The sequence below is a fragment of the Chinchilla lanigera genome, unplaced genomic scaffold (genome assembly GCF_000276665.1).
Source record: "Chinchilla lanigera isolate Chin_1 unplaced genomic scaffold, ChiLan1.0 scaffold00005, whole genome shotgun sequence".
Classification (NCBI taxonomy): domain Eukaryota; kingdom Metazoa; phylum Chordata; class Mammalia; order Rodentia; family Chinchillidae; genus Chinchilla; species Chinchilla lanigera.
Genome location: NW_004955406.1, coordinates 6,752,979 through 6,770,325, shown reverse-complemented (window position 1 = coordinate 6,770,325; position 17,347 = coordinate 6,752,979). Strand labels below are relative to the sequence as shown.

At 35.9% G+C, this 17,347-nt stretch overlaps 1 protein-coding gene across 8 annotated transcripts in view; it reads right to left on the bottom strand.

Annotated features, from left to right (window-relative positions):
* Sdccag8 (serologically defined colon cancer antigen 8) overlaps positions 1 to 17,347 on the bottom strand; it is a 214,869-nt gene that overhangs the window by 139,230 nt on the left and 58,292 nt on the right. For all 8 annotated transcript variants that reach the window (XM_005374761.2, XM_013520314.1, XM_013520317.1 and 5 more), the window contains exons 11-12: positions 13,647 to 13,781; positions 9,928 to 10,044 (exon numbers count right to left, since the gene is read on the bottom strand). In XM_005374761.2, coding sequence (XP_005374818.1) covers positions 9,928 to 10,044; positions 13,647 to 13,781 — 252 coding nt within the window. The remainder of the gene's footprint in view (positions 1 to 9,927; positions 10,045 to 13,646; positions 13,782 to 17,347) is intronic.

The window sequence follows — 17,347 nt, the reverse complement described above, 5'->3', positions numbered from 1 at the left end:
AGCCACCTTATCTTTGACAAAGGGGCCAAACATGTTCACTGGAAGAAAGATAGCCTCTTAAATAAATAGTGCTGGAAAAACTGGCTCTCAACATGCCAAAGACTAAAACTAGACCCATGTCTGTCACCATGCACTAAACTAAAGTTAAAATGAATTAAAGATCTAAATATTAAAACAAACACTAAATCTATTGAATGAGAAAGTATATAGAACTCTTGAAGACACAGGGATAGGCAGAGAGTTCATGAACAGAAACCAAACTGCATGGGAAATACTTCAAAGAATCAACAACTGGGATCTCATCTTATTGAAAAGTTTTTGCATGTCAAAAAAAAAAAAAAATCACCAACAGAGTAAATAGAAAACCCAGGTCTGGGGATATAGCTCAGTGGCATAAGTGCCTGCCTGGCAAGTGCAAAGTTGTGAGTTCAATCCCTGGTACTGCAAAAAACAAAAACAAAAACAAAAACAAAAAACCATAAAACCAGTCCTAAGCAACCATTAATCTTTAGGGGCTGGGGATTTAGCTCAGTGGCACAGCGCCTGCCTGGCTAGCACAACGTCATGAGTTTGATTCCTGGTACCAGAAAAAAAAAAAAAGAAAACCCATGAACCGGAAAAAAATTTAGTGGACTGTCCCTCAGACAAAGGACTTCTATCTAGAACATATAAAGAATTTTAAAAATTCAGGCCCCCAAAATTCAAAGACCCAATCCAAAAATTGTGCATCTGAGATGAAACAATGCAAATGGCAAATAAATATATGAAAAAATGTTCAACATCATTAGTCATCCAAGAAATGCAAATTAAAACAACTGAGATTCCATCTCACTCCAGACAAAATGGCTATCATCAAAGTCAACCAATAACAAATGCTGGAAGGGGCTTGTGGAAAAAGGAACCCTTTTCCACTGCTGGTGGGAGTGTAGACTGGTACAGCCACTGTGGAATTCAGTGTGGAGATTGCTCAAAAACTAGGATTAGAGGTCCCATTCAACTCAGGTATTCCCTTCCTGGTATTTTTCCAGAACTGAAAACATCATACCACAGTGATATATGTGCACCCATGTTTATAGCAGCACAATTCGTCATAGCTAAATCTTGGAAACAACCCAAATGCCCATCAAATGCAGAACAGATAAAAAGATGTGATATTTTTATGCAGTAGTGTATTACTCAGCTATAAAAGAAAAAGATAAACTCGAGGCTTTTGTAGGCAAATGGATGCAACTAGAGACCATACTCATAAATGAAATAAATCAGACCTGCATGTGTAAACATTGTACTGCTCCCTAGTATAAGAACCTGAAAGAGTAAATAAAACCAAAAAGGTACAATAGATATTGTGAAAGGGAAAGAAATTGCTCAAAGGGAAGGAACAACTGGGATGAGGGAAAGGAGAAAAGAAAGAAGAAAATAAATATACATGTATATGCACAGGATAGCTGGGACAAGTGCACTACTGATTTTTACTGGTCTATTGAAAGGAACAGTTAATGATAAAATTTTGTTTTTGTTTCTTCTTTTCAATTTTTTTTAAACCAATTTTGCATGCTTATATCTGGTAATCTGAACAACTAATTTGAAGACAACAGTATGTGCTGGGCATGGTGGCGCATGCCTTTAATCCCAGCACTAGGGAGACTGAGGCAGGAGGATCGTTGCAAGTTCAAGGCCAGCCTGGGGTACAAAGTGAGCTCAAGGCCAGCCTGAACTGCATAGCGAGACCCTGTCCCAAAAAGACCAAAACAAATAAACAAACAACCCCCCCAAAAGAACAATATGCAGTATAACAACAATTGTTGACTTCCTATCATCTTGTTTAGTGAAATTCTATATGATTTCTAATGTCTTTTAAATTATTTTTATTCTCTTTAAAAAAAGAAAAAAAAATTTTAAAAAATATACAAGACAAAAAAATACAAATCATTTAATGAGGGTACTGTGAAATCTAAAAAAAAAATACTATGAAAAGTGATTTGCAAAAAAGAAAGAGATACAAGAGGTCAGTTACGAAAACCCCTAAGGAATCAAAAGATACCTATGCTCTTTGAGTGTGTCCTCCTTTCTCACTGCCATACCCCCACTCGCGTAGCTCCAGCGGCCATGGTGGACCAAATAACCACATGTCTTCCTCTTCCATCTCTTTCAGGCAACATCCTAAACATCATCTTTTAAATCCTTAGGCCCTTTTGCAGTTTGCTGATATGTTACTATGCTCTTTGCCATATATTTATTTGTATACCTGCCTCACACACTCCCTTCTGACAAAAATTCATTATAGGCCAGCACGATGCACACAACATATGGATGCTGAGTTAATGCAACAAGTGAAGATCAGGACAAAAGGGTTCTAAATTCATAATATTATTTGTTTTCCTCAAAATCTGACTATCATTTTCCTTAAAAAGTAAACTGTAAACAACCACATTGATCACTACAGAGAATATGAAGCAATATAGAAAAATGCTTAAAATATTGTTAAGTGAAAAAAGCAAAAACTAAAATTAAATCTAGGCTATGTTTCTACTTACAAATATTACATATGCATATGGGCAAAATGTGAAAGGTAAAACAGAGAGATAAAAATGATTTGCTCTACTGGATGAAGAATTATTGTCTTCTGTTAATATGGCTATGTTTACAGAGTATTGTTTTTAAATGTATGCACATATAGTAATTAGTAATATTCACTGTGGATATTGGCACTAATTTTTCTGGACTATAAAAACAATATGTAGCTGTCCTGTGGCTTGCTGGCCTGCAGAGACATAGTCAAAGAACTGCCACTTGATAGCTATTAGAATTGCAGAGTTGGTACCTGAGAAGATAGTCAGCAAGACTTGCAGGTTAGCCTGGGGAATCAGCTTTTACCATTGAAAGAAGCAAGCAAAAAATTTTTAAAGGAACAAAATGTTTATCATCCACTGAAAGTATAGCATGAATTATTTCTTTAAGGCTAGTTGCACAAGCTTCAGAGTACTTTAAAATACAAACATATTCTCTTAGCTCCGTTTACAGTTTTATATTCCTGTCCAAAGGTAAATGTGTACTTCCAAATGTTCACTTCATAAGGCATATGATTTCTAAGTGGGCATGTTTTGTTTCCTATTTGTGCTTTTATTTCCTAAATAGCTTTAAAATTTCATTTTCTGATATATTTTCTGTTTATCCTTTTGCTTCTTAAAAAATTATTAAAGTAAATAGCATTATCATATTTTTTAAAAATTCAAATTGCAAATAAAAATTAACACCTTTTTGGCATATGAATTTATACGTAATGTTTCTAGTGGTGAGATACATATATACTGATCAAAACACTACCCAACTCAACAAGTTATAAATGCTAAATGCCCAGGGACCTCTAACTTGGTACTATTTCACTGAATGGATTTGGAATTGTTCCTTTGAATAAAAATAATAACCTTACATTTTTACTGCTCATTTGTGACTTTATCAACATAATGATGATTTAAAATGAAGAAACTAATTTGACATAGTGTTTTAGGAAAATAATAGGTTCATTAATTTAAGACTTTCATTAAGTGGAGATATTTTAAATTACTTTAATAATCCAATAAATCCTATTTCCCCACTGAAGTTTCACTAGAATGAGAACAAAAGAGGCTGATTTATTAGACATACTCCAGGCTGCAGAATTTTCTCAGAATTCTTGGTTTGGCTGTGAGAAGAACACAAATTTCTCTAAGTATGCTGAACAATGCTTTAGGGCATACTCAGAGAAGATGCTATAAAAAAAGCTTTATTGCATCACACACATGGAACCAGATTCTCCCTCTCATGGGCTGTAGCCAGCATGAAGTTCACACTACATTAATTTGCACTTGTCAATATGCTGCTTTGCAAGTATTCTTAAGGCATGTTCAAATGTGTACTCTGACTCCTTGAGTAGAATATAAACTCCCTAAGGGCAGGACCTGGTCTTGTAGTTATTACCCCCAAGTGTCTGGTCTACTGGTCTGGGTAAGCCACACTCTCTAAAACTGCTGCTGTCTGAGTGAGGAGCAAGGACAGGATGTGCTAAACCTACAGCACTGAAAGAGTGTGAAGAACAGCAGAGAGCTGCTCTGTCATCACCAGGACGAGTGATTACATGTGCCAGAGGCAGGCCCAAGTGGCCCCTCCCAGCCAGTCACTTTGCAGAGAGAGAAGTGAGACTGCAGGTGATAGCTGGCTAAGTCTCTGAAGTCTAGCTCTCAAGAATTCATCCATTATCCTAGCCTGCTAAAGAGAGTATATACAGCTTCACAGACATGAAGCAGATAACAGATCTGAGTAAGATTTTACTCTGATCTGTAGGTGCTAGGTTACAAGTAGAAAAGACTAACACTGCCATTACCCATGTTTAACAGATGTATTGCTAGGATGTTTCCAGAATCAAATAGAAGACTCAGAGACCCATTAACTGGGTCTTCATGTAAATCATATTGTTGCTAACATTGAAAATTAAAATTCCAGAAAAGGAAGTTCCATAGACTATTGCAACAATCTATTTCAATCTTCTTACTGTCAGAGAATTCTTATCTCAGCCTGCTGTGGTTCTCAGTGACTACGATTAAATGGTTTTGTTCTTGTCCTTTCGATACTGAAGATCAGGATCAGGTGTTTAACTTTCTCTCTGAAAGAATCTGTCAAATTCTTGAAGACAATGAAGCAGTGTTTCAGTCTTGAGTAAAAGGGTACAGTTCTTCAACTTTTCTTTATTCCTTTCATTTCTCTGGCTTGCAATAGGACTGACTTTCAGGACAGGCAAGACTACCTCTCATTTTTTACCAAAAGCCTTATGAATAGATGCATGTCTTCCAACAATCTAAGTCAGTTGGATTTAGGAAATAATTCCTGTGTTGATTCACTACATGCTTAATGTCAGTATTAAAGTGCTGAATCACACTGCTGTAGAAATTAGCAACTCCCAAATCCTTCTTTGCCCTAATTTAGTCTAGGCAAAATTTTCTATTCTTTTGTACCTCTGCTCTACTCTTACATAATTACTTTGATTATTCGATGAAGGTAATCTTGAATTTAAATGCTTTCTACTCAATGGTAGCTACAACTTCAAATTTATAGTGTATATAATCTATTAGAAAAGCATTCTATGTCAAGATTCATATCTCTGAAAAATTAAATTGGTGTTAACCAAAAAGCTAAACTGTAAACATAAAACAAAGTTGCAGTTAAGTTCTCATTCAAGCCATTATAAAGGCATGTGTCACTACCAAGACAGTGATGCCTCAGCTAGTGATACGCTCACTCAGCATTACTATTTGATGACTGAGAGACCAGAGCTGTGGTATATTTGTTGTACTGTAAAAAATTCTAAAACTACTAAGTTATAATTTAAGATTGTTGGGTTTTCAAACTCAAAGCTTGGCATTCAAGTAAGGCACGGGAAGCTTTAAAAATAGTTATATCTCCATATCTAGGACCAAGGTTGGCAAACCTTTTCTGTAAAGGGTTGATACTAAATGCTTTAAGCTTCATAGGCTACATGGTCTCTGTCATGTTTCCTCAAATCTGCCGTTGTAGCAGGACAGCAGCAGTGGGTGTTATATAAACAACATAGCTGTGTTCTAGTTGGCAAGCCAGATTTGGCCTGGGGGCTATTGCTGGTTAACCCTCCTCTAAGGACACAGGGTGTGTGAGCATGTTAAATAGGTCTGTGTATGTGGGTAGGTGTGTAGACAAGCATGCCAGCTACCAAGTCTCTGCCTCTGCCATAGCCAGAGCAGCTTCATGGGCACATGGTGAGGGCAGTCTCACAGGCGCTGTTTAGAAGGGTTCCGCCCTTGCACTTCAAGGCTTTATGGCCAGTGTCTTGAGATTCTTAGCGATGTGCTATTGGAGTTCGTGGTTCATCAGCACAGTCTGATGGCACACTGGAACCTCTGCTCTCAGTGCTGGACTGGGGTGGTGTCAGAGTGTGCTCTCCTCCACATTCCTCTTTGGGCCCCCTGCCTTGCTACAGATGCTGCTCTCCACCTAGTGTGGGACCAGGTCATGGGTGGGGGACTGTGTTCTGCTTTTGTGCTTTGCCCCTGACAGGAACCCGGATGTAAGCCTTCGAGGAAGGGGTGTTGGGGTTCAGTGTGTCTACCCACGGCATCTCAAGGAGGGACACGAAGGGACACGGAGGGACCATCCTTGCTCCAGGCTGGCAGGACCACAGCACACTCAGTGTGTGGAGCCTCCTCTGATCCATGCACCAGCTGTGCCTCAGTGCAGAGGTTGCAACTTTGCAGGGTGGCCTGTCAGACTTCCCCCTACCTGAGGGCCTGGTGTGTGGGTCCTGTGGCTGCAGGACAGAAGGACCAGAAGCTGAGGGCCACAAGTGCACCCTCAGTTGTGGGGCCCTTGTGGGATCTGTACCTCCCCAACTGTATACCTACACTGGAGAAAGTTAGGAATTAACGAGCAAGTAAAAAACACTGAGACAAAGAAAAAACTAAAAGAGAAAGAAAAAAGTTTTATATTTTAGTACCTTTAGCATCACTTGTTTCTTGATTTCTGAACAAAGAACTCTGTATTTTTACTTTGCATAGGGCCCTGGTAAAGAATCATCTTTGAGATTTATCTACCAAAATGGAAATTGAGAAAGAGAATTCCACTTGTGTATCCTTTATTTAAGGTCAGCAAACCCCTGTAATGCCAGGGCTTGCTCAATATTCCAAAATCTTAAATATACAGATAGGAAATTAGGTATTTCGGGTTTCAGATACTAAGGAGCCCCTTTTGGGATTGAATGATCAGAAATCCTATATGGCAGCCATTTCTTTAATGAGTTTGCCACAGGATTAACTCATATTTCTTTTGAATGGTGATAAGTCATTTCTAAAGCACAGTGAACTGTTATGAAATAAAATGGACAACAAAGAAAACTAAAATTTGTCTGAGTGTCCGGCATTTCCTTTTAAAGAGAGCAGTAATGCCACATTCTAATATGCAAACACATACTTGTTTTCCTGATTTTAATAAACCAATTATAAAATAGTTTTGAGACAAAGAATTTTAATATGAGACCCGGCATTATTTGCTCTGATATTAAGGAATTATCTCGACCGTTCCAAGGTGTAACAATAGCATAGTGATCATGTGAACATACACACTGGTGCCCAATCAAGTACTTATGGGTGAAATAACAAGCACACTGTCTAAGACTGACTTTAAAATCTCTGTAAAAGTAGAGGAAGACAAAAGATGGAAAAAAAAAAAGACGATGACAAAAGATGAAGGCAGTGACAAGGAAGGTGTAGCAGTTGAGGGGGGAAAATGTGAAACAGACGGAATAGGACCAGCAAAATGTTGGGCACAGATAACAGAAATTCAGGGGTTTGCTCTAGTAGTCCTTTTGCCCTCAAATGTTTTAAATTCCCACGATGAAGGATGTGTACATATGCCTATAGTTACAGAAATTTTCTAATACAAATCGGGGCACAGATTTCTTTTCCTCCTCCATACAAATGTCATTTTTTTGGTGTATGTGTACGTGTGTGTGTGCAAAAGGCAGCCTGTGAGGCTGTCAGGAGTTCTCTGAGCTGAAGACATACAAAGGAGTTGATGGGAAGGATAATCTGCCCATCGGTTCCTGACACAATATAAAAAAGAAAAGAAGAAAGTGGGTGGAAGAAACTGCCATTGTTACCCTCCTAACCTTTCCATCTAATTATGCCAGAGTCAAGGCTCAGGTCACAAGGAAAATCATTTTGGTGGTCAACCATTTGCCCTATTTTGTATACATCAAAAAAGCTCTTGTTCTCACCACATTCCAGTCTCACAGCTTCCCACCTACTTTAAATATCTATCGAGTGGTCAGATTACATAAAATATTAATAAAATGACTGTATCACAAGGAATACTTGTTTGCAAACCGAGAGATAGACTTCTCATTGTACTGAGTTGTATGATATGCAACACTATAAAATAAAATATGCTTTACACTATTGTAGGTATTTCAGATGAATGCTGAACATGTCCAGCTTTTAAAAGTTAAATGTAAATTTCTCTCTTGAGTGCAGATGGCGGCCAAGCGAAATAGCTCTTTGGTCTTGCAGACAGAAGGTCAGGTCATGGCTGAAAGACCAAAGAACAATTGCTGCTTTGCAACTCCAAATCATCCATGGAATGAGACACCACTACTTTCTTTTCTGAAATTGTTGGTTCAATACAAAATAGTTACAAAGAGTACCTATAAGATTTCCTTACATTCGGTACAAGAAAAAATGGTAACAAGTACATCACCTTGCAAACATCTTGTATCTGTTCAGAGGTATTATTTCAAACCTTATGACCTAAAAAAAAATTGTATCTCTATCTAAAAATGTATCACTAAAAATCGTTATGAAAACTCCCAATATTTCACTATAATGAGGAAATGTCTAAAATGAAAACTCTTCCTTTAAAATCTTGCAACTGTAGCCTTCATACCATTACTGTGGAATTCAAATGAGATCGAGTGCTAAAAGATAAAGATTACAAGTACTTTAAAACAGGTTATTCATTTACAAATGATATTATACTCTTATTGATGCTGTGTTTCTTTCCTCTAAAGCATTATAATTTTATATAATGTAGAGATTCTTCACTGTGGTACTTTCCCATTTAGCCCAAAATATTATGTTGGCAGAATAGTGTACAATAATACAAGAGGTATTTAATAATGCTAGTGATTATGCTAGTCTAACTTTTAAAATGCAGTATACCAGGAAAGGAAAGTTCTCCCTCTTTGACTTGGTAGTCCTAGGCTTTCAGGATCAGATAGAAAGGATTTTCCATTCCACTATCAGGTACGCCCCCAACTGGATGAAATAAAGTAGTTTCATTACTTATATGTGTTAATAATGAAAAAATCCTTTGAAAGTGTAAAACTGTTTATAACGCTTTGAACAGAGTGGTACAAAAGGAGATTTAGTCTGGATTTTAACTTAGTATTAAGGACTTTAGTCATGACTTAAAAAACTTTTTTGCAGTAAATTTTGTTATCACTTTCATTTCAATACTTTTCTCAGTTGTCTGTATCATTTGACGTAAAGAATAAATGGGACTTAAAGGGGGGAAATATAAGAAATACAATAAAAAACTCTGAACTAGAAATATACTTGAAAAAGTTTTACTTGGAGCTACATACTTTTAAATTATGGCAATTTCTTTAAAATATGGCCACTAAGAAGGGAGTCTTATTTTCATAGAATAAACAACCTGCTTTCATTAGATATAAAGAATGCAAACCTTCAAAGGCCTGTACGGGAATGTAAAAACAGAAAATGAAAAGCAAGGCTTTTAGATCTGCCTTTCTAAAAACTTCATCTCCGTTGTCAGTTAAAATTGGAGCACCTACATGATCTCAATAAAGTTACAACATACAACATCTGTTCAAGCTGAAGTTGAAGTAAGCAGCTTTTTCCTCCCTCACATTTCTAATTCCACTGTATTTAGGTTTCCTAAGCAAACATATTCATGGTTATCTTAGTGAAAACTGGTTTCACTCTGCCAACAATCAATTTGATTGACATATTTACACATCAACCCATCTCATCTTACACATTTTAAACTTTTTCATTTAAAATTGGATGCAAGTTGGCATCTTTCAAGAACTTTATGTTCATATATTTTAGGTTCAAACTGTGCATTAGAACATTTTTGTAACTTTTGTAAGTAATAGATACACATATCCAAATGTATATTTATGACCTGTCAGATTGGAATTTTATATGCATGCAGTTGTAGTTTCACCACTTCCTGTGAAAGGTGATAATTTTAAGCAACTATAAATGAAAGTCTTTTAATAGTATAAAGTGGATCACTGCATTAGTTAGGAACAATATGAGAAACAAATAACTTAGGGATGAAACCAAATCAACTTCAGAAAGAATGTTAATGCTAATTGGACCTTCTACTTGTGCCCTCTCTTACCTGATCTTTCATTTCAAGCTCCTTTTTAGTTTTTATTCTGTACTCTCTGTGCTCCTTTTCTGCCTCATCCTTCTCCATTTGGGCTTTATTCAGCTGGAAGCGCAGTTCTCCATACACCTGTTAGATTGCAGAAACTACATTAATAGCTGCTGGAATCTACCCCGCAGTGCTTGCAAGTAGATCTTTTGGTGCCCCCTAGAGGTCATATAGATGAAATGCAATATTACTTATCTAAAAATGGCATTTTCTACTACAATGTTCAATAGAGCCTGTTAAGATTTGGAGGTATTACTGGGGATCACTGAGTCTAACAGTTTCAAATTAAAGATAAATGCATAAACTAAAGAATTTAAACTGAAGATTTAAGCAATATGCCCCCAGATAATCATGTCAATTGAATGTTATCAATCAAAATGCACTATCATCCAAATTTTAATTAGGTAAAATAAGTAAATAAAACAGGTACAGTGGTGCATGCCTGTATCCCAGCTGTCTTGAGACTGAGGCACGAGGATCACAAGTTCAAGGCCAACCTAGGTAATTCAGCAAGATCCTGCCTCAAAATAAAAAAGGGTTGGGGATGTAGCTCAGTAGTAGAACATTCCTGGATTCGATCTTCATTACCTCCTTCCCCCAAAAGCAAATAAGACATTAAGTTATATTATTATTTACTGAATTTTTTATTTTTTGTGGATAAATACTCAATCTTTATTATAAAAATGTCCCTTAATAACTTTATCAGTTAGGCTTTTATTTAAGGAAATTGATAAAGTTTTCTCTGTAGTGAATACCACTAATGAATATACTATTCATAATTAGTGTATAGTACATAGTACCTACTGTGAACTTTTTAGATAACATCAATCTTAAATAAGATAACATCAGTCTGCACTATTAAGTGCACAACGCTACTGAAGTTAAGGAACATTTCATGGAAAAATTCATAAACTGCATCTAAAGACATTCTATACTTCAGACTAGATCATTCAACATAAAAAGGAAATGCACATTTAAGTAAAATAATTTTAACATACAATTAAATGATGAAAATAAATTGTATCTTCGAAGTGTTGTATATCATTCTTTGTATAATTTATACTTTTTCCAAGCCCAGAGCCTCCACAGACGTAGAAATGTAATTTGAAAATGCAATTAGCAGATAAATCTTTTTTTGGTAATTTATTTTTTAAATTGACACACAATATTTGAGTTTTTTATGTGGTACACTAAAACAATTTGTACACATGTATACAATGTGCAAGGATCAAACTGTCTCAAAGAGTCACCATTATTATCTTTACCTTAAAAAGGTTGGTGACCTTTGGGCTCTTAATTGTGTTTTTTTTCTTTAAAAGTAGATATACAGATTAATGAGTTCCAAGTGAAGAGATTATGGGTCTTTTAGCATAACTGAGAACCTATCATGAGACTAATATACAAGCCTGCTTCTAATTTACAAAACTGGAGTTTTAAAGATCATATACTACCTACTGGTTATATTTGATGGCAACTTTTCAATTTTAATACTTCTCCAAAAATCATGATTAGTTTTATCATTACTAAGGCATTAGAATACGATATAAAATCAATGCATTTCCTATGTTTAAGTAAAATATTATTTGAAAAATAAATTAAATGTAGCTGGGCATGGTAATATGTGCCATAGGCCCTCCTGCTTGGGAGTCAGGAGGGTTGGGAGTTCAAGGGCAGCCTGAGGAACTGAGCAAAATCTCATCTCAAAATAGCAAAACACAAAAACAAAACAAAACAAAACTAAGTTCAAGTTACAGTAGCAAGACAGAAGAGAAAGTGTATGCTTTTCACGGTGGCAATCAGAAAGCTAAAACAAGAATAAATTTACTAAAAATCCTACTTGAGATCTTGCTGCCTTCAATACGTGAGTTTATTCTTTCGCTTTCAAAAATTGTAAATTTACAATTTTTTATTTTAAAGGTAAATAGAATTTAAAAACTAAGAATGGCAGAAATTAGAGGCTCCTAATTTATTCTCCTTTTCAATTCTTCACCATTTCAATCTGTTTGATTTATATCTACGAATGAAGTGGGAACATCTCAAATTGGTAATACCAGAAAATACCAATTACACAACACCAACACAAACATTATGTAGTAAGTGCCTAAATATCAGGTCCTGTTTAAATTTTTTTCTTAATTTTACTTTTAAAGTTTCTTTGCCTTTCTACTTGCAGTTCATCATTTGCTATGTTTATCCATAACATTAAAATTTCATCTTAAATAAATCAACAAATTAATTGAACAAGAATTATATTATCTCAGGATTGGAAACAAGACCAAGACCATTTATTCTAATCGCTCTATTGTGCTTGAGTCCTTTGGATAGTTCTAGAGACAAGAACTCATTCTTTGTTACTATATTTCATAACTCATTCACTTACTACTGTATTTCAACAGAAAGTTTTCCTTGCATAATGAACTGAAAACTGTCACCATAGGTTTTACCTATAAGTCTAGGTTAAGCACTATCACCTCTCTGCCCAGTCCCCTCGCTTGAAACCCTACATCCACACAAACATACCAGATATACCGGGAAGTACAAGCTTCTTAAATTTCAACATTAGCTAGCTTGAATTTTAGAAAGCAAATGGAGAACTACAAAAATTGAAGAAAGACGGTAAAGACTCTCTTTCCTAATATGTAAGTTAAATGAATTTTAATTAATGACATATAAAACAATAATGGCAAAAAACTTAATCAAAATTTAAGAAAACAAGGAATAGGTTTGAATATTAAACAAACTATCTTTTTTTTGATAAAGACTACTAAAAGTGATTTCCTTTATTATATTTTTCATGCCCACATTTAGATTCTTAGTTTTAAAGTAGTTGACTTGAAATCTGGGTGAACTTCTAATATTTATTAAAATAGAAACCTAATATAATAACCTTGTCCAGTTATGAACACTAAACATTTCAGTTCTTGGTTTAAAAATCAGTGAGATCCATAGCATTGACATTATGGTATTCAGTGTATACACTGAAACGTCAATACAACAAAAACTTGTGACATCAGGATCTTGATATTAGAGGCCAAATCTGAAAAGGAGTGGGAGGTAGGTAATTTTTTAAGTTAAGCATACTTTTCAAGTGTCAACAGATATCTTTGACAATTATTGTGAAGTGCAACCCTATGTTATTTATGGCAAAAAAAATCATTCCTAACTAATTTAGTATATGTGCTGCTGAAGTGAGCATATTCCTAATTTAGAAATATAAATTTTAGCAAATATTCAATAATAAAAGATAACTCTTATTTACCAGTCTGTCTTTTCCACTTAACCCTTACACTCTTCAAGGACTTTGTGTCTAATTCATCTTTGAATCTGCAGTGCCCATCAAAGGGGGGTGTATAGAGTATGTAATTAATTGCTGAGTGACCATTAGATAGATTTTTACTGTTCTTAAAATAATAAAACTTTTCCACCCCAAATTTCTTCCTGATAATAGTAAGAGCTTTGCACATTAAGAAAAATTTTTTTGCTGGGCATAGTGGTACACATCTGTAATCCCAGCACTCAGGAGGTTGAGGCAGGAAGATTAAGAGTTCCAGACCTGCCTGGGCTACACAGGAGGTTCAAAGCTGGCCTATACTACATAGTGAGACCTTGCCTCAAAAAAAGGGTTTTCTTTTCAAGTAAAATATATACTTAAGTAATCATTAAACTAAAATCTGCTTTCTAACCTTTGTGACATCCTTTTCCTGAGAAGCGAGCTGGTTTTGAACTTCCTCTAGGTGATTAGTAGCAGAAATTTTCTCCCTTGTAACTTTTTCCACCTGGGACTCCAGTTGGGCAATATTTTGACACAGGGTCAACATCTGTAAGAGGAAATAAAAGTTTTAAACAATAAAAATATTTGACAAAATGCATACTAAAGTTTTATTAGAGTCTCACCATAGATGTTCAACTCTCTGTTAAGTCATTTCTCTGTGGATTGTGTACATCTATTTCTCTACTTCTTCAACTCACCTATCCCTTAACCTGCAATATGTACTTCCCTCCCATTCATTTCCCTGGGCTCTAACATTATTATGGAAAATGTTTAAGATTATTAAATTTAAGTTTTGTTAGAAACCCTAAGATGACAAGTATTAGAGACACAATTAAGCCATGGAACAGACCATCATCAATAAATCTCAGAGGAGGTACTGAGGAATAGGACAACTCACAGATCCTTGTCCCACATGGACTTGCATAAAAGGATTGATTAAAGAGTTCAAGAAAAAGATATCTTTACAGAGTGCTACTGGTCTACTGTGAATTCCACACCCCCATCCCCACACCAACAAAGAACAGATTCTAATGTAGTTCACTTGGTGGGAAAACCCCGCCTGCCCCCACCCCCCATTATCTAGAGCGGCTCTATTTCTCCTGTAGGGTTCAGTTCAACCATTATTTCCTCTCCCCTTCCTTGATCTCTAGTTACCAGCATGAAACAGGTGCTCCTTCACATCACATCACAAGGCTCATACTCAGCTAATGTGAACTGGGGGACTCATGCCTGTTGTCTGCAGCTCACATTCATTCTCATGGATTGCTGCCCTTGCTGGACAGCGTTCTGGCCTGCACTCCTCCAACCACCTCAGTAGATACACCTTAATCATCTGACTTCTGTTTATGGCATAGTACTTCTTACACTGTTCTGATTGTCTCATTTCCTCATCTTCTAGAAGTTCTGCAAGGGCGTGTTCATTAAAGGCACCAAATGTTCAAAAAATGAATAATTAGAATAAATGACTTTTCTAAGGAACTCTGAATATCAGGTCCGTAGGTGTTTTTTCCCTGATCAGGATTAAAAATGTTTTCAAGATCTTAAGAGTTACCCTTTATAGATTTTTAAATTATATTTTGTTCTACTCCAGTAAGTTAAACTTTTTGAGGCCCTTTCGTAGTCGAATTGCTGTCTTAAAATATAAAAAATGATAACCCAGAGCAAAACATAGGGATATCAGTTTTCAGCTGTTAAAACAAGAACTGGTAACAAATTAGAAATAGTGATACTTGAAATTTACCATTCTGTGCTGACAATTTTAAAATTTCAGTTTTAAAATTGAAGTCAATAACTAATAGTTTGTGGTAAAATTAAGACCTTTATGGTAAATTAAGAGCTTTATGGCAATAAAACCAAAAGTTAGGTATCTGCCTTTGAATTATATAAATAGCTAAGTTGACCCATTTGAAAATAAATGAGGCTTGGTAGCTATTTGAAGTTCAGGAAGATGAATTAATTAATTTTTCTGAAGAGTGTGGATAATTACATATTTGACTTATGGTTGTTTACTTGTCCTTATCATCAAAAGATTACCTACAAATCTAATTTGTACATAAAACTAGTTTTACTAATAACAAACTACAAAGTATTCTTCTGCACATAAAAATCTAAACCTAAAATTAAAGGTCAAAAAATACATAGAACAAATCAAAAGTATCAATATAATTTCCTTAATTTAAGAATCCAAGTTCATGACTATCCATATCATGAAAGTATAACTACAGGTTTTCTGAAACCACATCATGACAACAAATTTTAATAACCAGCTATTTAAAAATCATGTATTACATATTTATGAGGAGCTCTACCTGATGGTAACATTAACATTGTAAAGTTTCTGAGGTAAACTTGCAGACATTTATTTTGCTAATTGTAAATTCTGAGTCAGTTTCTATTACAAGGCATGTAACTCATCTTTCCTCTTCCTTAGGACTCCCTCCTTCTACCACCCATCAATTCTTTCCTCTGCCCACTACCTGTCTGCTGCCTCCTGTCACCCACTTCCTGAGGTCTCCCCTCCTGTTGTCACACCTTCTTTTCCCCCATGCCCACCATCTGGAAGTCAGCATCACACTGCAGGAGCTTCTCCATCCACATCTGTTGCAGAGCCAGAAGTAACACAGACACAGCTGCAACACTGCTGGATGTCCAAGGCGTTGACATCAGGTAAGTCCTTTAAACTTTGACAGGGGCAAGCAAGAGACAAGGACACCCAGGTTGGGAGAGCTTGATAGAAATTTCTGCAAAGCAGTCCCTCGTGTATCGGATACAGTAGAAAGTGGTACTTTCTGTACAGGAGACACAAGAATTAAGGATTCCAGCAATGGGCTATTGTCAAGCGAACCAACTGAGAAAATGTGAGGAGGGTAGCCATTCAGCTCATTAATTCATTAGGTTATTCGTGGAGGTCTTCTTTAGCACTAACGACCTGGCACTTACAGTGTTATGGTTAACTGGTTAGTTTTCCGAGTACATTATGCTCCCGTACTAGGCAGAGTGATACATATTGTCTATTTCAATCCCTTTGAAGAAGAAATTATATTGGATTTGGATGGATAGGAAACTGGATTAATTTGATGAACTTTCATTATATTTGATGAACTTTCAGTTCAGGTGAAACTGAATTCAGAAAACTGTTTGCCCAAGACTTTCACAATAATAAATAAAAGGTAAAGCTGGGCTTCACCTCCAGGTCAGGTCTTTCATATTTGTAAAATATGAAGTTTTACGAATATGAAGTTTCAAGAAAGCCATCCAATATGGCTGCTTCTCTTTTTCTCTAAAATAAGTGAAACTAAACTAAATTTTACTTGGTGACCACCATAAGCTAGGCAGTATGGTGTTTTCAAAACATCATTCAATCCTAAGCCCATAAAATATTGTCAGCTTTACTTTTTACTCCTAAAACTTAGGTTTAAAAAGTGTCAAGGTCACAGAAAGGTCAACCTGGCTTCAACCCCAAATCCCTTTCTCTCCAAACCCGTTTTCTTTGGTGAGAGAAATTACTTGAGTGCTAGGACCACTGTCAACTCTTTAGTCATAGCTCTTTATTTAGGGCAGGACCTTGACATTAAAGCTTACTGGAGGCAAAATGAAATTGAACGACTCAGTCTCCAAAATGCATCGTATTTCTGTTGCTACCTTTTTCATAAAATAATTGTTCGTTTTAGTGAGAGGTCCCATTACACAGGAATGCACCTGGCATATTGCCAGGAATATTTCAGGCTTCCTTTATCCTTTCTTATCAGGAATCTCCATCAACATGTTTTTATGTACTAGAACTACTCAGCAAGACAAATGGTTTGCATTAAAAAAATCCCCAAAATGAAAATTCCCAAGGTGTGAACAATAGCTGGTCTTTGCTATTGATACCGTTCTCTCTCAAACACAATACTCAATTCACAACTTCATCTGCTGCCATTCCTTATCGACACTGCTCAAGAGCCACACTCCTTTTCCCATACTTTGCTTCTAAATCCCGCCTTGACTTCCAAATTCAGTTAAAATACCACTTTGTCCACATAGATGTCCATGACCTCTTGCAGACAGATCAATTCTGAGCCTCTTGACTCTCAGCATTTTACTCCTATCTTTCCAATGGCCTAGGGCTTT